At 37.9% G+C, this 20,943-nt stretch overlaps 1 protein-coding gene across 1 annotated transcript in view; it reads right to left on the reverse strand.

The window, feature by feature from the left end:
- LOC140325407 (transmembrane channel-like protein 2-A) overlaps nucleotides 1-20,943 on the reverse strand; it is a 34,830-nt gene that overhangs the window by 11,982 nt on the left and 1,905 nt on the right. The window contains exons 2-9 of the mRNA XM_072403232.1: nucleotides 19,973-20,023; nucleotides 17,630-17,914; nucleotides 15,022-15,155; nucleotides 14,148-14,246; nucleotides 12,525-12,667; nucleotides 10,762-10,909; nucleotides 7,566-7,754; nucleotides 365-544 (exon numbers count right to left, since the gene is read on the reverse strand). Coding sequence (XP_072259333.1) covers nucleotides 365-544; nucleotides 7,566-7,754; nucleotides 10,762-10,909; nucleotides 12,525-12,667; nucleotides 14,148-14,246; nucleotides 15,022-15,155; nucleotides 17,630-17,914; nucleotides 19,973-20,023 — 1,229 coding nt within the window. The remainder of the gene's footprint in view (nucleotides 1-364; nucleotides 545-7,565; nucleotides 7,755-10,761; nucleotides 10,910-12,524; nucleotides 12,668-14,147; nucleotides 14,247-15,021; nucleotides 15,156-17,629; nucleotides 17,915-19,972; nucleotides 20,024-20,943) is intronic.

Below are 20,943 nucleotides of genomic sequence, written 5' to 3' on the forward strand. Positions count from 1 at the left end.
ATGTGCAAGAACCACTTACTGATATATCAGGAACAATTAGTGCTTAGTGCTTCTATTATAAATATAAAATGTCCAGTGTACCTCCCGCTTACAAAATAGATATTTGTGCTCATTTCTTCCACCACACCTTCATAACTAACAACACATAGGTTACCACAATATTATAAAAGTTTTTTTTATGGCTTAAACCTAAGTTTACTCAGTTAAAAAAGAAGAACTGGCTTATACCTACACAGGTGCTAAACATGAACTTTTTTTATCTTCAAGTTAGACACAAAAAATATACAGCTTAGGTTAAAAATTTTCAAAAGTGGTTTTGTTATGTGTCCATTTTATATGAATTTAATATACAACGCTATCTTACTTTTGCATTGACATCATCAATTAAGGCTAGCAGAAAAGTATACAGATTTCCTAGGAACAATGCAAATATCCGTCCAAGTTGCCACTTCAAGGCCAGTCTAGGATGATAATTCTCCATTCCAGCTATTGTTTCAAATAACGGAGGGCAAAACATTGACAACAAGTTCATTACGATTTCTATCTGCAAAGAGAAAATATACAATGAAAAAATAATAGGGACTGTAAGGAGCAATAAAAATAAGCATAGGTCGCCTGCCATCTCAGGCCTACAACTACAATGTGCTTTATAGTGTTGATTGAATATCTCACTATTCAATTCGACAGCTATTCGATCGAATGGAGGGATATTAGACACTATTAAAGTCAATGGGGGAAAATTCTGGTTATATTTTGGGACTGTGTAGAACTGCAGGAGCAATCAGGGGAGCAGAGCTGTCAGCTCTATCCAAACTCTAAACTCTATCCAGGAACACATACTACATGGTGGCAACAGCAACCAGGGTAGCAGAGCTGACAGCTCCGCTCCCCTGATTGCTTTTTCAGCCCTAGCGTAACTATAGTATTTGTTCTTGGATAGAGATTCTCCAGGAACATAGGTGTCCCACAGGATCCCCGGGCACTAGAGGCTAAATGGGGACAAGTCTCCAAGTCATGACACTTGAGCTGTCATCAGGGTTTACCTTTCCTCAGCCAATCACAGAGCAATAGGGTTGATGAATGGGAGGACTTGTCCCCATTTAATCTCTAGTGCCTGGGGATCCCAAACTGACAGGAGGATTCCCACGGCTGTGCAGCTGTGGGAATCATCTTGTAATTGTAGGATAACCTGTAAAAAAATAAAAGTTAGTTATACAAATCACACACATTTAATAAATTACTTTAACATGAGAGCCTCTTTTTTTAAAACATTTTTGTATACGAATTTGCAAAGTCAAATCCCCTGTTTTTCGGGTCTATCCGATTTTGAACAGTCATATTCAAGTTGAATATAAGGACAACCCAAATTCGAAAAGCAACACTAGCTTTACCTATTGTAGCTATCTATTAGGTGTGTCTTGTATATATTGTATATATTAACTATGTAACTCAGGGCTTGGGTGCCACTTTCAGACTCTTGTGCCAGATTTTAGTGTTTGTTAAACAAATATTCTCTGTTCTCAGTTAGAGCTTCACCAAAGTCAAAACAACTTCAAACAACAATTAGACTTCCATCCATGAGTTAGTTAAATGCTAAAATATACAGCTTTTACCACAAACATTTGAGAAAATAAGCTGTTATTCAGCCCAGGGGAGTGGAGTGCAGCTTCAGGTGTCAGGACACAGTAAGGAAGAAAGTATCCAGCCAAACCAATAGCAATAGGTATACAGGAGTTACAGGGAAACAGAACCAGGTGGAAAGGAGATGCAAGCAAAGCAAGGAGAAAGCAGAATGCCTAGCAAAAGCAAATCAATCAGCAGGAAGCCTAGTATTAGAATGCACCAATGAGGACCAGCCTGCAGTATGGAGCCCAGCACCTGATCACAACCCATAAAAATTAAGAATGGGGGGCGTGGCCTGGCTGGCTGGCAAGATGGCCGTGTAATTTGTGTGCTCTGCGGACACCGATCACAATCCCCTGAATCCCGGGCACATACTCACCCATCCATGGGCAAGCAGCGGAAGGCAAGAGTGGGGAGGTTCCCCCCCACCCCAGCAGCACTTCAGCCGTCGTCTCAGCCCTCCATACGGGCTTATATTGGAGATCCCTCGCCGGCGTCCCCTGTGGCCTCTAAGCTGGCGCCATCTCCTTCCCCGCACACGTGGCAGTGGGGAGAACGTGAACAGGCTCCCGATCCGGATGAGGGATCTCTGCACTCCGCCGTCCGCCCTGCACAAGGAAGCAACGCGGGGTCAGCTTCACCCTGCGATCCGGGGACACCTCCATCAGAGCCGGTGAGTCCTGTAGACCATGTGGGGGGTCATTACTCACCAGCGGCCTCTCCATGTGGTGACGCCATCGGGCCTGCAGGCCTCCCTGATTCACCCCTAGGCAGGGACATTCCTGCGGCGTCTAGGGCGCCAAACCCCCCGAGATGTTCAAATTTACAGAGTCTTCAGAACCTCCAAGCAACCCGGGACTGCAACCAGACCCAGAGATGTTATTTGACAACTGATGGATGCAGACCTGAAAGATGCAATCATGTCCACTGCTAGAAACATGCGCAACCTGGAGTTTGATGGGGCTGCACTCCAACTCTACCAGGACTTATCTTGGCACAAACTACAGCATCGCCGCCTGCTCCAACCACTGTTGACTGTTCTTAGAGATTGCCGTATCCCATATAGATGGGGTTTCCCGTTTAGTCTCTCGGCACGCCATGAGGGAAAATCAGCCATATTACGGTCCCCGGAGGACCTGCGGTCTTTTTGTAGAGACTTGGGGATAACCTGCCCAAAACTCCCAGGATGGGAGCGTGAAGATTCTTTGAGGCCCCGTTCCCCCCCATGGCAGACAGTGGCCCCTAAGAGGAGACCCAGGGGCGACCGCCGGGAATCCACACCCCCGGCTGAACGACCCTCTGGCCTACACCATTGATGTGGCGGATGGCTGACTGGGGAAGAACCCTTATTGTACTGTAGCTCATGTCTGTTATATTGAAGCTGCTTTAACCGATTTATTTTACAGCTATACTCACTTTGACTGCATGTTTTGTCATTAGTTCACTCCAGTACCCGCTCCAACGCTATTAATTGTTAGGAAGCTGTTGATTTAACTGTCTTGCCCTGTAACCTTGCTATAATTGCATATATGTTCCATTGTTGCATTGCCTGGGTATATCGCGACCCTGGGGGGGCTCTGGGTGGTCCCTAATTATTGCTGGGGCTGTCCCGATCTCGCCCTAGTGGTCTGACACTGATTGTGGTCGGTGTTGGCCGACACCATTTTGTTGTGGATGTGGTTTATTGATCCGTGTGCTCTGGCCCTTTGGGTCCATGGTCCCTCTGGGAGGAGCCACTTATCTGCCAGGCGAATTTGTTCCCTGCTCCCATCTTATAGGTGGCAGGGACCGGCGGATGTTGATTCCTCCCTGTTCGCCGATAGGCGAATACTAACCTACTGGCTTATATTTCTCTCTTGCTCTCCGGTTTTATTTGTTGTTGTTCTGGAGATGTTTTGTAACCCCTTTCCCCCCCCCCCTTCTTGATTGTGACATGCTGTGGGGCAATACCTGGTAATACCTGGTACCTGGCTCTTGATGCTCTCCTACAGGTTCAACGAAGGATGTTTTATTGGGTGGACGGTTCTGGCTGAGGCACATTGGTTCCCTCTCACTCCTAATGGCTACTAGGATATTATCTTTTAATGTAAGGGGTTTAAATTCTAACACAAAGCAAAAATTGGCACTGAGAGAGTTCAAACGTTTAGCTCCAGACATAGTATTTCTACAGGAGACTCATTTTGACAACTCGGGCTCATTTTTTTTGCCTCCAGACTTTATCCTCAGGTGTACCTTGCTAATTCTCCGTGCAAAAAGAAGGCCGAAGTTGCGGTCCTTTTGAAGGACTCCCAAATTTACGTTGTCCCACTCCATCATAAACACTGATGGGAGATACATTATCTTGAATGGCGCAGTGCAGGGAGTGCCTATCACATTATGTAATTTATATGCCCCTAACACCAATCAGACCCACTTTCTCAGCAAGGTCTTATCCCGCCTTCGGGACTTTAGCCACACCTACTTGATGGTGGGAGGAGACTTTAACTTGACCTTCTCTCCCACTAGGGATAGGCATACTTTATTCCGCTCCCAGCCCTCGGCGCAGGTGTCCAAGCAGTCCAGAGTGTTTCGGCAATTGATTAGGAAATATCAACTCTATGATAACTGGCGGATTTACCACCCCTCTGGGAGACAGTACTCTTTTTACTCTCCCCCCCATTGTACGCATACCCGAATTGACCACCTTTTCACTAACCTTCCTCTCCTGAAGAACAGTATCTCCGCGGAGATTCATCCAATCACTTAGTCGGATCATGCTCCCATTACGCTGGACGTGACCCTCTCCTCCAATTTGGTGAGAGTCTATCACTGGCGCCTAAATGATTACTTACTAAAACATCTAGACACTAAATTGTCACTAACCACAACTTTAAAAACCTTTCTTAGTGAAAATGAGGGTACGGTGGCGCATACCTCCACACTCTGGGAAGCCCATAAAACTGTATTCAGGGGACACTGTATTGCCCTGGGTTCCCGCCTCAAGAGGGACTCTAATTTGCAACGTTCACTTGTGACACAGGCCTTAAAGTCTGTAGAGGCAAAATACACAGCGAAACCGTCCTTGGGCCTTTTGAGGGAATTAACCACACTCAGGTCTAAACTGAGGGCCCTGGAATGCAGCGTACCCGTCAACAATACTATTATAAGGGAGACAAGGCAGACACATTGTTGGCCCGTAAACTGCGGGATATGCAGCTCCACTCCTCTCCAGGGGCGGTTAGGGATGAGAGCAGGAAGGTGCGATACGACCCCTCCCACATTGCTTCCTGTTTTGAGACCTATTACTCAAATTTATACCAAACGGTTCACTCTGCCCAAGCCCCTCTGGGTAGATCCCTGCGGCCAAAAATAGACTCGTATTTAGAACAGGTGGCCCTCCCTAGGATCGTGTCGGATCACCTGGAGCAACTTAATAAGCCCATCACAGAAGAGGAAATCGCAAAAACTATTGCCCAATTGCCATCCTCTAAAGCTCCTGGTCTGGACAGTTTGCCCTACTTATACTACAAAACGTTCCTCCCAGAGCTCTCCCCATATCCTCTGACTCTCTTTAATGATTTTTTGAAAGGCAAACCGATCCCCTCCTCCATGTTGGCCTCTCATATCACAGTGATACTGAAACCAGGTAAGGACCCATTGGACTGCTCGAGCTATAGACCAATAGCTCTTCTAAATTCTGACTTAAAAATTTTCACAAAAATTTTGGCCTCTAGGTTGTCCAGGTTCCTTCCCTCTCTCATTCATGGGGATCAAACGGGCTTTATTCCGTATAGACATGCGAGTGACAACACCAGAAGAGTTATTAATATCATTGATATTATTAATAAACGGAGGACTCCGTCTCTGATACTTAGTCTGGACGCCGAAAAGGCCTTTGATCGCCTCAGCTGGCCCTTTATGTTAGCCACCCTGAATAAAATGTGCTTTGCAGGTCCCTTTGTTAAGGTGATCAAATCTTTATATACAGCCCCTGCGCATTGTTTGTACTCCTAGGGAGGGGGGAGGTTTGGGAGCGCCGGTTATTTATAAATATTACCTGGCGGCCCACTTGCGACATCTGCAGCAATGGACATCCCCTCATCCTCCTAGTGTTTGTGTAGAGTTGGAGGAGGAATGGATAGCCCCTATACCACCCAATGTTATGTTGTGGAGCTCCTCCTTACTTCTTGCGGAGTCTGACTTAACGGCACCCATGTTATTCACGAGGAATATTTGGAGGGCCTGCAAGGACAAATATGGTCTGGCATCCCCAGCCTCGAGGTTAACCTCTATAATTTTTAACCCCCAAATCCCAGATAGCCTGTTTGGATCGATGTCTGGTCCTTGGAAGGACAGAGGTCTTTACCAAATCAGACATGTCTTACATCCGACTGAGTGGAGGTTGCTCTCCTTTGCTGAGCTGGGTGACAGAGTGGAACTGCCCCGCACCTCTTTCTACGCTTACCTCCAAATTAGGCATTCTATTTTGTCACTCCAACCCACAGCCACCTTCCAGGCCCTTACTGCATTCGAAAGATTATGCATGGAAGGCCCCCATGCCAAAGGCACGGTTTCTACTTTTTACCGTCTCCTACACACTTCCACACAGGGGGACTTCAATAAGTTTAGCTACATGCTCAAATGGGAGGAGGTTCTGGGTCGGACCCTATCCCCAGAGGACTGGTTTGACATCTGGGAAGCAGCACACAAAAGTTCTATTTGTACATTGTATAAAGAAAATCTGTATAAAATTTTGCTCAGGTGGTACCATACGCTGACGGTCCTTCACCGATTGTTTGCCAATGTTGACCCCATGTGCTGGAGATGTAGAAATCATAGAGGCACGATTGAACACATATTTTGGTTCTGCCCCCTAATTCAGGAGTATTGGTCACGGGTTAATGACTTAATATCGGCTGTGGTACAACAACCTGTGCCATTAGACCCTCTCTCTCATCTCTTGGGTCAACCCTCCCCATCACTGCCGAATGTGCCTCGAAAACTAGCAAACCATATTTTAGTTGCAGCACGATCACTGATCCCCTCCAGATGGAAGGCGACCTCACCTCCTTCCATGGAAAATCTCTATGCGCGGATCCAAAAGATTCGCCTTATGGAGTACCTCACGGCACTCCTTAGAAACACAGTGGCTAAATTTGAAATGGTCTGGGAGGCATGGGATCGCTATTATGCTAACTTGCCCGGCTGACACCCATAGCTCCTCTCTTGATTGCTAATGTCACACTACCTTTCCTTTGTTCTTCCCACCTCCACCACCTAGGATGTTTATATTATGTTTTATGTTCAGGAAATGGTTATTGCACCTTTGAAACTCAGATGTGGTTTGTTATGATTAAGAATGTTATTTCCCTTTTGTGTACTTCCCTTTTCCCTTCTGTACCCTGTAAAATTTTTCAATAAAAATACAATTTCAAAAAAAATGAAGAATGGTCATACAATGGATTACTTTCTGTCAGGATGAATCAACAGAAGGTATAACCACAACATTTTACAGGTCCAATTCTTATCAGATCTTGTTAGCAATAAGAATAATTTGATCCCTGCATTCTTGAAAGTCTAAATTTTATTTCAATTAATGATTAAACCTGATTGTTTTATGGATCCCATTTTTTAGTTCTCATAAATAATTCCAAATAATTGGGATATATTTGTTACACTGCACTGATCCTTTCATTTAAAAGTTTAGAGTAAGCACAGGAAATAAACAATCTAGCAAATCAGTAAATTTTTATATCTTAGTTGGACACTATGGGCTCTATTTATAAAACAAGGCATCGGACATACTTTCAAACATTCACTCATGGGAATATTTCAGGTCCATGTGATAAAATGGCAGTAACTGATTCCCACTAGGGAAGGTAATGTCAGATTCCTTATTTTATAAATGGAGGCCTATAAAACCTAATTCTCTATTCTCAAACCTATCAATTTACTACACTTACCTCATTATTCTGATACCAACTTGGGTTATCCAACTTTTTAAATTGTTGTCCTCTCTGAACAACAAAGTAAATGAGATAGCCACTTCCTCCAAGACAAGCAATGACCAAAACATTCGCTAATATAATAAGAAAGCGTCGAAGATGAATATTTTCTTCCTTTGTGTTCTCTTGTTCATCCACAATGGATTCCTGTTGACAAAGAACATTAAATGAATTTGATTTTGGGCACTTCTATGTAATGTCATTTGTGCATCATGGAGTTTTTCTGCCCTTTAGTTTATACTAAGTTTAAATGATGTTTCAATTTTTTATAAGGAAACCATGAACATTTTTAATATTTTTTGTTTTGGTATTGATACATCACAATGATAAATATAGTACCTTAATTAAAATGTTTCTAAATAAAGCAATTATCAACAATAGCCTTTAATCCCAGGAAAGTTCTAAGGACTGATGCTTTAAATCATTCACAAAAAAGAGATAGTAGCCAATACATGGTAACAGAGAGCCCCTATTTAGCTGTCCTTTAAACTAATGATAGTGTGTGCATGCCACCAATATGCAGTCAGCCCAAGTCAAAGTTGATTGGCATCTATAAATAAATAACTGCAGGTTTAATATTAACATATTAACATATTATTAGGCAGCATGGTGTCAGATTCTCACTGTGAGTTAAAAACACAAAGCAAAAAAAAAAAAAAAAGCTTTATGGAGCCTAGACATTCATTACCTTCTGGAGCAATCTGTGCTTTGAGAAGTAAAAAGAAACAACTGCAGAGTTTGTCTTGGTCATTTTTTTTGCAAGTCATGCAAACTGCCCCCTCCCCCCTATTAAGCCTCTGTTCCGGACAGAACAAGCAGGGAAGCCCCGTTCCTATCTAGGAGATGTCCGTATGTCAGATGTCCTTAATCCGGAGACTACCTGAGACTAACTTTAGTTAGGAACTAAGTTTAGAATTATGAGTCACACTAATCTTAGATGCCTTGAACAGCATTTTGGCTTCACCATATTTATGTAAATACTTTTGAAGTTTAAATGGTTCTGTTTTTTTTTTTTGGCCAGCTTGAGAGTGTATATTTAATATTATGCACACCAATATGTATAGCAGTGATAAATGATTATATGGTTATAGGATTAGAGGAAATATAAAGTAATGATTAGGATGCCGGAAAAATAGTCTACCAAACTAAGCCACCTAGGGCCATGGGTGCTACCACCAAAGGTTTCTCGCCGTATAAGACGCTCCAGAATAGAAGGCGCATCCAATTTTAAAGGAGGAAAATATAGAAAAAAAAGATTCTGAAAGATTTTTCCCCTTCTGATCAATCATGTGCCATTCATACCGGTATTCCCCTTCTGATCACTCATGTGCCATTCAAATTCCCTTTCTGATCACTCTGTGTCATTCAAATTCCCCTTCTGATCACTCTGTCATTCAAATTCCCCTTCTGATCACTCTGTGCTTTTTTTCCACTGTACGGCAGTTAGGACAGGGAACAGCAGCCAGCTTCTTTCACTGCACCCAGGAGAAGACACGCTGCTGCCAGAGAGAAGAGGAGACACACGCTGCATGCAGCCAGCGAGGAGAAGAGACACACGCAGGATCGGGTATCGGGTGAGTATCTTATTTTATTTATTTTATAACACATTTGTCGTATAGGACGCACCAACTTTTCCACCCCAGTTTTGGGGAAGAAAAAGTGCGTCTTATACGGCAAAAAATATGGTACATATGGAGTACGTAACATTGTAAATGTTGCTGTATATATTTGCTGTGTGATTTAGCCATAAGATAATGTTACAATGATAAGCCTAAAAGTTCAAACTGGGATAATGGCATCAGAGCCAAATGATCTAAACCTAGCAATGTTTTTTTTATTTGATTTTTGGTTAACCTTGTTTGATAACATTGACAAACGCCCTGTGTAATATCACTAAATAAATAGAAATGCCAACAGGACCTAACATGAACTAATATTAAAAGAAAACAGGTAATCATATGTGTGTATGAGGTATATTAGGAAAAGAAAATACAATAAAGTCTCCAACAATCCTAGCATATACAGATGGCAGCTTTAGCAGAGGCACAATAACTTGGTCCTGTTTAGTGTTGGTCGAATAGCTCACTATTCGATTCGTCAGCTATGCGCTCGATTAGAGCAAAATTATTCAGGTGGTCGAATGTCAAAGTCGAACACCATTAAAGTCAATGGGAGGAAAAATTCGGGTTTTTTTCAGTGCTGTGTAGAGCTTCTACAGCCTCCAAACATATGTAAAAAGATACATTATAAAAGGATACATAAAAAGATACATTGTAAAAAGATACACTGTAAAAGGATACATAAAAACATACATTATACATTATAAAAAGATACATACTCCTGTACTTCACATGAAGTTTAAAGAGCACCTGTCACATCAATATTAGGCTAAAGCTAGGTACACACTTCCAATATTTATTGTTAGAAAACAAACAAATACAACCGATCAACGATTATGCACAGTTATACTTGAACAATGATATTGTGCACAATTCTGTACATGCTTTAACAATATGATCGTCAGCCAATCAGGGAGCAGAGCAGTCAGCGGAGCTTTACTATGCTGACAGCTCCGCTCCCCTGATTACTCCCGCAGCCCTAGAGGAGCTGTGACATGTCTTACAGATACAGAACACAATGTCACAGCTCCTGATGCTTGAGCTCTCATCAGGGTTTCCTATTTCTCAGCCAATCACAGAGCAGTAGAGGTGATGAATGGAGATACATATCCCCATTGAACCTCGATTGCCCTGTTATTGCCTGCAGTTACAGCTAATTGAAGGCACGTGCTTCCAATTAGGTCTAACTGCAAAGTTCCCACGGCCCGGGAATCCCACAATGACATTATGAATCACCTCTAAAAAAATAGTTAAAATAAAAACACATACTAATTATATTAATTTAGGAATAATTTTTTATTTTTTTTTAAACTTTTTTTTCCCAAATTTTTGCAGTCGAGTCCCGTGTTTTTCGGGTCGGGTCTATCTGAATTCGAACAGCCATATTCGGGTCGAATATAAGGACAACCCGAATTCGAATATCAACACTAGTCCTGTTGCCCAATATATCTCAGTAATTGTATGTGAAATGTAACCTGAGGAGAGAAATTTTTGGCAGCTGTGTCCATATTATATATTTACACGTTTGCAATTACCTTGAAGCTAGTTGTTATCGATGCAAACTTGTTATCTGCTGTTTCTGGGTTCCCAATAAGATAATCCCAACTGGTAAACATTTTCCAACTAAAGATAAAATTGTCATCATCTCCATCAACTGTGCTTTGATTCATATTCTTTGCCATTCTGTGCAAAATTGAGAAAATAATCATTAATCTGCATCAGATATGTTATCCAAGGTCAAACAGACTAGTGGAAAATGATCTCATAACCATAATCAGGTAAAATTTACAGTGAGGTACAAGCAGACCTAGGCTATGCTTTTACCTTTTTCCCATCCAGCCACCTCTGAATACCTATGTATAGATAAACTCAGTTGTAGAACTCAAAGGAAGGGTGCATAGAAAAGAACAGTCACAAAGTCCTCTTTTATGAACTTTATAAAACCATCTTCTCTTTCTTATATACTGAGATTTTTTCGACCTAAAAATGTCAAAATGAATCTCAGTTTATACTGGATGCCATTATGTCAAACTTTTGCTGCCTGAGACAATTATATTAGTTTGTTACACATTTTACATGTTGATACAGTGCCATCTACTGGTGACCAGTATTAATGCACAAGAGATAATTTACGAGCAAATGAACTGTAACAACCAACTCAAAAGAACAAAATACTTTAATCAGTAAAAAGGTGTGGGGGAGATAAACAGATTAGTGAGATGCATGAATTTTTTTTTTTGCTTGTGTGGAAAATATTATAAAAGAACATACAATGGATGTATTTATTCATAATGTTTTTGGCACTTCTGTTTATTACTGTTTTGAAAGTTAGCAGTGACTGCTGTGTTTTATGCACTAGGTTTATGTTCAAATATGTACAGTAGTTTGGCTCTATACCCAAAGCAAACAACATACTAGAAACAAAGGAAACAATGGAAGTGGGTATCATCTTCAGTCACATACCAACATTAATTGTAACCAAACAAAATATAGAGCTTCCCCTGTTTTGTTAGATTCTCTTCAATCTGCAGAAAATGATGCACATGTGTTATTTATATGGGTAATGTTGCCAAAATCACAATCACATAATTTGTGACATGATTGGCTCATGACTGATGACTAAAGGATTGCAAAATTATGTAAAAAAAAAAATCACAGGACAGTCACAGAGAAGCAGAAGGTTAGATTATTAACCCCAATTTACTAATTCACAAACTCATGAAACTAATGAATTGTGTGAATATTCACTTTAGTAATTCAATTTTGTAAAAAGCAACTTCCTGTTTAAATGTAACTGAAAATGTTTGGGTATTCAAAGTAAATGAGAAATTGAGTAGGTGAATAATCACTCAAATATGGTGTGAATAATCCCTTTACATAGTTACATAGTTACATAGGTTAGGTTGAAAAAAGACATAAGTCCATCAAGTTCAACCACTAGGGAAATAAACATATCCCAAGTATAAAACCCTATAAGACATAGTTGGTCCAGAGGAAGGAAAAAAAAAACCCTGGTACAATTTGCTTCAGCTGGGGAAAAAAATTCCTTCCTGATTCCATGAGGCAATCGGATGTTACCTGGATCAACAGTCAAATCTCACTTTGGCCACAACAAGCCATCATAGACAATTCTAACTTGCATGTTTTTTAATAATAGGTTATTTTGATATAGAGCTTTTATATTTTTTAATCTTCTAGTCTATGAATTAAATTCCTTTAAACATATTACATACTTCATTTCACCAGACCAATAACATAGATAAATACGACACTACACTCAATAAGCAAAACTACTTACGTTCTTATCACAACTACTAAGCTGTATCCAAATAAACCAACACCACATAAAAAGTAGGCTAAGGGAAGTCTATATTTCAGGGGTCCAATAGTTCTTTCATTGTTATAGTAGCCATAGAAAAGAGGTGAATATTTTAAAATTCCCTGTTAAAAAGAAATACATAGTTAACAAAACATACCTGAACAACACCAATCAGTTAGGCATTTTAAAACAAAGGATCTTATACATTTTCTATATGGATACCTTTAGGGGTAATTGCCACATTAACAACAAACCATTAATGCCTGTGGCAATGGGTGGAAAAGAAAGATATTGGTGGCAACTCATTAAATCAAGATAGTAAAACATAAACAGTTCATAATAGTTATCACAACACAAAAAATTCTTCTTAAAAAATAATGGGATATTTGCTATATGTACATTTAATCAGTTTTTCGCAATGTGTTTTGCAGATGTTCTGCTTCTTCAGAGGATAAGTAAGTAAATAGAGTAAAGGAATATCAAAAAAGCTTGCTGTTAGGTAGCAAAAGTAAAGCATCACCAGCGGCTCACTTCCTTAAAGCATACCTAAACCCAACATTTTTACTTTACATAGAAGGGTAGACAAGGTAAAAATGTTGGTGCAACAACCTTTTTTTTTCCAAACTTAATGGGAGCACAGAACCTCCCATTATAGCTACATCAAGCATCCCGGGAGGCTCTGGCTACTTCTTCTGCCCATGTGCAGTGAGATCTGCTTTTTTTTTCCTTTCACAGCGGCTATGCCGGATTACTTGCCGGACTTGCCGGATTACTGGTAAGTGTACATATAGAAAATATTATAAAGGACATCTCTGTACAATATTGATTGTTGATATGTGAGTGGTATACCTTTTCATTATTGTTTTAAAGAAGATTTTTATTGTGTTGTGATACTAAAAAAGCTGTTTACATATGATGATTTTTACTATTTTAAATAAAAGCGTTACCACTAACATCCCTCCTTTCTAGCCAACACCAAGGGTGTTATTGGTTTGGTATTTAAAACATAAAAAACCCTAGGATCTTTTTAGGATCTCTTCATCATCATTAAAAAGTGACTATCAACTTGTTCAGGGTGCTCAGTTTGTATCAAAAAATTTTGAATCGTTGATATTTTATAAAGTACTTATAAGCAATATAGGAATCATTGGTCTTATTGTTACATGAATATTTATGTTCTGTTTTGTCTGTTCGCTAAGGTAAGAAACCTCTGCCTAATGTCTTTTTCATAATATACTCTGCTTGAATTTACCAATTATTAGGCCACGGTAGTGAAGGGAAATTCTTCTTCAGGTCGTAGATAGTAATATAAACAGATGTTGTAAGCTTTCCCTACTAAAGATGTTTTATTTTAAAATAAGCACTTTAATGCTTGAATGTGATCCTGTTTGGCAGATCTCCTGTCTTAATGACCAGCTTCACTATGATAAGATTTGAGAGGAACCTTTACACTAGGTACACACAGCAATAATGATCAGAATTCTATTCTGATTATGCTTCCCTTTTCAACCCATTTGCAAAGAAACAAGATTTGGCTGAACTGTCACACTGACCTAAAGTCCATATCCAGTATTTGTAGAAATTAAAGTTTATATTTTTTACCCCAAACTCACTAAGAACACCAAAGTTCATTGCCGTTGCCTGCTCATCTCTTGGTATGGTCTTTCTTGGAATGCTTCCATATCGTAGGCCCATTAATACCTGTGTTGTAAAGAAAACAAATAACTCAGTATAAGGAATATTTTCAATTTTGTTTTCTTTTTTTTTTAATATGTAATGAGAATATTTTTCCTATAAAAAGTGCCTTGGTGTGCAGAAATTAGGAATATGAATGGTTAAAGAGTAAGTATCACTACTATCAAAAATGTTCTAATATAAAATTATTTATACAATAAAAAAAGTTTTTATAAATGCCATGAAAAATAATTAGGAAAAACAATGCTATTTAGAGGAATGACCCATCTTTTAAAAATACCCTTCTTCTATAGTATTAGTTTGTGGATTTGGGGTTGTAATAAGTCTTTTTTTCAATACTATACATATAATTTTTTGTTTAGTATTATCTGTTTTAATAAATGTATTGTGTTGCAAGTATATATATATATAGAGAGTGGTAAGCCAAAACATTAAAACCATCTGCCTAATATTGGGCCTGATTTAATAAAATTCTCCAAGGCTGGAGAGGATACACTTTCGTCTTCAAAGTCATTTGCTATTTGCTCACAAATGTTTTGAATCTTGAACCAGATACATTTCAGGTTTGCTGAATCACCCAGATTCACTGATGAAAGTGTATCCTATCAAGCCTTGGAGAGCTTTAATAAATCAGGCCCATTGTGCAGGTCTCCTTTGTGTCAGTAAAAAAACTATAACCCATTACGTCACTGGGCCTGGTAACAGTATTTTGTTTAATTATTTAATCAAAGCAAACATTTATAATAATTGCTTTCATATCTACTGCTTGCTTTTGACTTGCCTCAGGTATGACGATCAGTCCAAGCACCATGCACAAAAGAACCAAGTTAACTCCATACATCCACCTGAGAAATATAAAGTATGATGCTACAGATGATCCAAAGTGACCTTTAATAAAAATAATGTTATTAAAAACTGTCCAAAATAGAACTCTTTAATTAATCACTTTAATTCGTTGTGTACTTTTATCCTTCTTTAAACTTGAGCTGTCCTATAACTATGTTTGCCCTCAGACAAGTTTGTTCTCAAATCAACCATGCTACATTCAATTAAAAAAATACCATTATAGGAAGATCATCATCAAAATGATTGGTCTGGAAGTAGGGTCTGTTTAAGAAACTTCTCTATGTACTTTTAGATCTGTAACTTTTGCCTCTGCCTAAAGGCTAGTTAATATCTGAGGACTTATTTAATAAGCAGGCCAAGAAGCAAACTGTGTATAACCACATAATTCAGACTTTAACTTACAAAAGTCAGACCTGTAAAGGATTAATTTTGTTATTGATGGCTTTGGTTTTCCTATTTATTTTTTGTTTAATTGTTTATTTGATTTAATTGTTTACCCAAGTCCTTATAATTGCTAAAACACATTCAGTACTATTTTTATTCCTAACCTGATTTTACTCAATACAAGATGCTCATATTGAATACATATCTTCACTTTAATAATGCCACAGACTCTTTCAACACAATGTAACTTCCAAAGAAATCATTTGCATTAAAAGATGGATTAACAGTCTAATTCATTGATAAACAGAAACGCACTGCCAAGTCCAATGAAGGTCTTAAATTATCTATAAACATAAGATTAGAGTCAACCATCCGGCGTATTCAGCAGACTCAGGTGACAATCCACTGACACCTCCAGCTGACTAAACTCTTTGGAAATAATGATGAAACAGCTTAGAAAAGGTTATTCAATTATTGTTCCATTGAGATTAGCTCATGCTGAATTTGTGTTCATTTTCCTTCCCTCATATTAGACATAAATACAAATGTTTGGCTAAGCCTGGCACTTATATAACAATTGCAGGGAGCAGTTTGTGCACACATCTTATGACAGGTAAGGTATATTCATACCTTGGAACTAAAATGTAATATATTTGTACATTTGTATAAAAGGTTTTTACTACTGGACATTTGATAACAAGATTTGATCTGTGTAAAGCTCTACTTCCAAATATTATAACAGTTTGTGCTTCATGGCATTTTAGAAGGTGTCACGATTGTTCTACATGTAACAAAAAACTTTTAAAAGTCCCATGTAGATCTTATTTAATCAATACATCATACAAGATGTGCCTATTAAATTAGATTCATTTTTAAAACATTGGTAATCTATACATGTATAGCATGGTAACACAAAACAACAATGGCTACTTATCCATACAATACTGAAGGTCCCTTCTCTGACTTATTCAGTGCTTGTTTTTTGGATTATTATTAGGCTTTCATGCTAAAGACCAACAAGTACATTAGGAAGAATTTGTGTGTATTAAAAGTGCTGCTAAAAAAAATTATTAATTTTGAGCTCCAAGCTTCTTTAGGTAATGTGACAAATTCAAATGCAATACACGTTGAAAACAAGTGCTTTGGATACAGATAAAATGTTACTGGGATAGAAGAGGTTCATTATAGTAATTGGTAAACAACAAGATGGCTGTAATGCGCCTGGGCACACAAACCACAACCGACTCCAGATACCCTTAAATCAGGCTTTATTCAAAATCATACAGCACAGCAAGGGTTAAGTCCAATAAAGCGAAGTACAGGAGGATAAGGCAAATGCAGGTCCAGAACAATCCGAGGTCAGGGCTTGGTTACTTTTTTACGAACGATTTTTTGCCCAATCGATCGTTCGTCGTTCGATTGGAACGATAAAAATTGGAAGTGTGTACGCACCTTAAGTGAAAAATCCACTGCAGAGGTATCATTAACTTTAATGACTGAACAGCCTAAACTCCTTTTGTAAATCAACCCCACCGCGTCTAATACATAATTTAACTCTCAACACATCCCAGTTTGTAAATATGGATTGGCATTTTTACCCACTTAATATTTCTGAATGATCATTCTTTTGATATCATTGTCACCAAATCTATCTATGTTTCCAAAATAGATTTTGGTTTTAATTAATTTAAACCACAAAAAGCATTCATTTTTTTGCTTTAGTTTAATTAATACTGTATATAAACTGTATAAATGACAAGTGAATGTCTTCTTTCTACATTATTGAAATTGTTCTGTGTTTACAAATTTCATTGGGCCTGATTTAATAAAGCTCTCAAAGGCTGGAGAAGATATACTTTCATCAGTGAAGCTGGGTGATCCAGAAAACCTTGAATGGATTTCTTATTTGTTAGCAAATGTTTGCAATCACAGACCAGATCAATTCCAGGTTTCCTGGATCACCCAGTTTCTCCCATATAAGTATATCTTCTCCAGTCTTGGAGAGTTTTAATAAATCAGGCTTAATGATACAAGCTTCTGTCAATATACAGAACTAAAATGTATAGAAAGGATTATGAATGTTCTTCTATACCTGCTCTTTCTTCTATTCTTTTTCTGGTCTTGCCTTCTAATATTTGTGTTAGATCCTTTCCTAATGCCTGTATTTTTCTCATTGCTTGCATTCTCATTCTTTGGTATGGTCTTTGTGTTGTTTTTGTTATTGTCCTTTAATCTTTTTGACTTCCTTGTGTTGATTTGTTCTTCCTCAGATTCAGTCTCTGTTTCAGTCTCTTCTACCTTCCTCCTCATTGTAGATTTTCTTATAATTCGTTTTGTTTTAGGCAATTCAAATTCTTCATCGTCTTCACTGTCACTGGACTCTTCCTGAATTTTCTTCAAATATCTTAATTGTCTTTGGTCTAATGAATGTCTTGCTTCCGAATCTAAATAGAAGATTGACGTTTTTAGACCGACTAGTTTAATGAAGTTGAAGGTTCTATTTGCAAGAGAAAATTATTAAATTCCCCCCAGAAAACTAATTTATCTACAACTTTACCTTAATATTGGCAAACACAGTATCATTATAGGAGATCACAAGGAAGATGCCATCAGTATGTCCATCATGTGAGAACGAATGTACACAATGGAAGCATTTTAAGCAGAAAAGTACTGATTTATTCAACTAGCAATTTCTTTAGCAGATTATTATAAAAACTGTAAAAAATAATGTTCTATATGTAATTATAGTTGTAACATGCAATATATTTGAAATGTAAATGCTTTGCTTACATCAAAAAGGTTCCAGTAATTTAACAATTTGAAGTTTAATAAAAAGAACCATATGTTCAACAAAGAAGATAGACAGTGATATCTACATGAAAAATATTTTAGCATAAGAGGGTATAAACATTTGAATGTTTTAAGTAATCAAAGGAGCTGTTAAGCTTTATTCAGATTGAAATCTTTATCATCAAAGCTAAATAAAATAAGGAATCATTATCACGTTTATTAGAAAATAGGGGGGAGGGTCGAAGCTACATTTACTTTTTGAGGGAGAAGACCCCAAATTGATTTTCCAGAGCTCACCAATTAATACAGCTTCTGGCAAAGTAATATACAGCACCATGTATTTAACCCCACATGAGGGATGTTTTGTTAAGTTTATAATAAAAGTTGTACAGATATTTATAAGATCTTTAAAACTATCGTTTTGTACCATGATGGCTTACAATGCTTAACAATTAATCCATTACAATTAAAAAAAGAACAATTTATGATGTCTGACTCTCTCATCGGTTTTAGGTGCTTTTCCACAAGAATAAATTCATTGCTCTTGCGCAGATACTTTAGAGCTGCTACGTGAGTGGACACTCATTTAAATTGATGAGTATATTATTTAATGATTTCTACAAATAGGTATTTAGATAGCAAGTATGTAACACAGCTTTGAATAAGTAATAAAGTGAAAGAAGTAATTTATAGGTCAGGTCAGTTGCATTCGGAGTGAACATTTAGGTTTATAATTTTGGTACCAATTATTTGATATACAGAAAGCAACAGTAAAATGATATAAGCATCACTATTAGAATAATATTTGTTATACTTTCATATCTAATTATGACTTACTTTTAGGTTAAAGGGTCAGGCTGAGGGTAAGGGGTAGTTCAAGATTCCAGGTTTTTTTTAAGTTTGGTGTTAAAGTGTACCTATACTCAGAATTTTCATTTTACATAAAGGGGTAAAGTTTTGACTATAGTTCCTCTTTAAGGATTAGGTTGGGGTAACGGATAAGTATTAGTACGTTATTTAGTTTTCTGTTGCAGGTGTAAAAAATGTCTATTGAAATATCATATGTAAATGTTGTAAAGACATTAGTGTCATATTCATATATGCAATCATTGTTTTCATGTGCAATTATTTGGTGTTGATACTCTTGGGTGTTAAACTGGCCACACATATTACAATCTGTTTGTTATCACCTCTTAATCTACTTGATCAATTTAAAGGAGATTCTACAAGGCATAGAATTATAGGGCCTGATTTATTCAAGTTCTCTAAGGCTGGAGAGGATACCTGGGTGATCCAAAACAAACTGGAATGGATCTGGTCCTGGACTGAAAATATTTGTTTTCAAAACAAATAGAAAATGACTTTAAGATATTCATTCCAAGTTTGCTTGATCACCCAGATTCCTAAATGAAAGTGTATCCTCTCCTGCCTTTAATAAATCAGACCCATAGTCAGTGTGTTGACTGTTTGGACTATGGCCAAAATTAAAATCAGTGAGGGTATCTAGCCAGCTGGTATTATTAGCTGAACACAGCTATTCATTTTGCATGTCACCAGATTTGGTTCAAATACTAAGTAAAAGGTTTATAGCTTTTGCTCATCCGCCCCCATTTAAAGTGTTTGTCAAATGTGATTTACATAACTCCCATGTCCTGAAATCTGAAATAACTGGACAAAGAATGCATTTATGTTGTTAAGGTATGTTGACTTACCCTCACTTTGTTCCTCAGAACTGTCCACTTTTCCATCAACATCCATCCCAGCTGCAAAGACATTTAATGTGAATTTATGTATTTTAGGGCCCCTTAATTCTATCGGTCACATTAATGGATACATTAATGTGAATATAGCAATAGGTAAAATATATGCTCAATACTTTTTTCCTAGATATTATTATTATTATTATTATTAATAATAATATTAATAATAATAAACAGGATTTAAATATAAAAAACATATTACGAAGCGCTGCACATGAAATAGGGGTTGCAAATGACAGATAGATACAGACAGTGACACAGGATAAGGAAGAGCTTACAATCTAGGGGATGGCTACATATGAGTATACAGTACATACCATTGATACTAGTTTACGCTCAATTAAGGTAACTTAAGTTTTATGTACATTTCATTGAATTCATTCTCTATAACCCTCACATATCACTAAGAGTGCCATCTATCTATGCAGGAATAGTAAAGTTTGCCTAGCAGGGAAAAATGGCAAAACTGATGACCCAGTCTTGAATTAAAAATGTAAAACATGACTTACATGAATTACACCATGGTATATTGTATGATGTAATGTGGAATAAAGAATTACACCATGGTATATTCCTAAAAAGGGTATGTATAGAATGATATATGGAATGAAATGGCAGAAATAGGCAATATACAGCATAGTATAAGAAAAAAAAAGTTTTGCAAAACAAGGAATATGGAATAAAACAGAAGAAAGGGGATTATGCAGCATGCTTTACAAAATGATTTTTCTATATATCCGTATTGTGGCATGGGGAACCAATGGCCAGTATGAGAATTTGCTGACTAGGATTGTACAGCATGGATGGAGGAGTTATGGCGAAGATAATGCACAGCTTGGCATATGAAAAGGCCCAGTAAGGGGATATGGAATGTTTAGCACGGTATACAGAATGAGGCTTGGTGGCATAGGAAAAATACAGCA

The sequence above is a fragment of the Pyxicephalus adspersus genome, chromosome 3, assembly GCF_032062135.1.
Source record: "Pyxicephalus adspersus chromosome 3, UCB_Pads_2.0, whole genome shotgun sequence".
NCBI classification, from domain to species: Eukaryota; Metazoa; Chordata; class Amphibia; order Anura; family Pyxicephalidae; genus Pyxicephalus; species Pyxicephalus adspersus.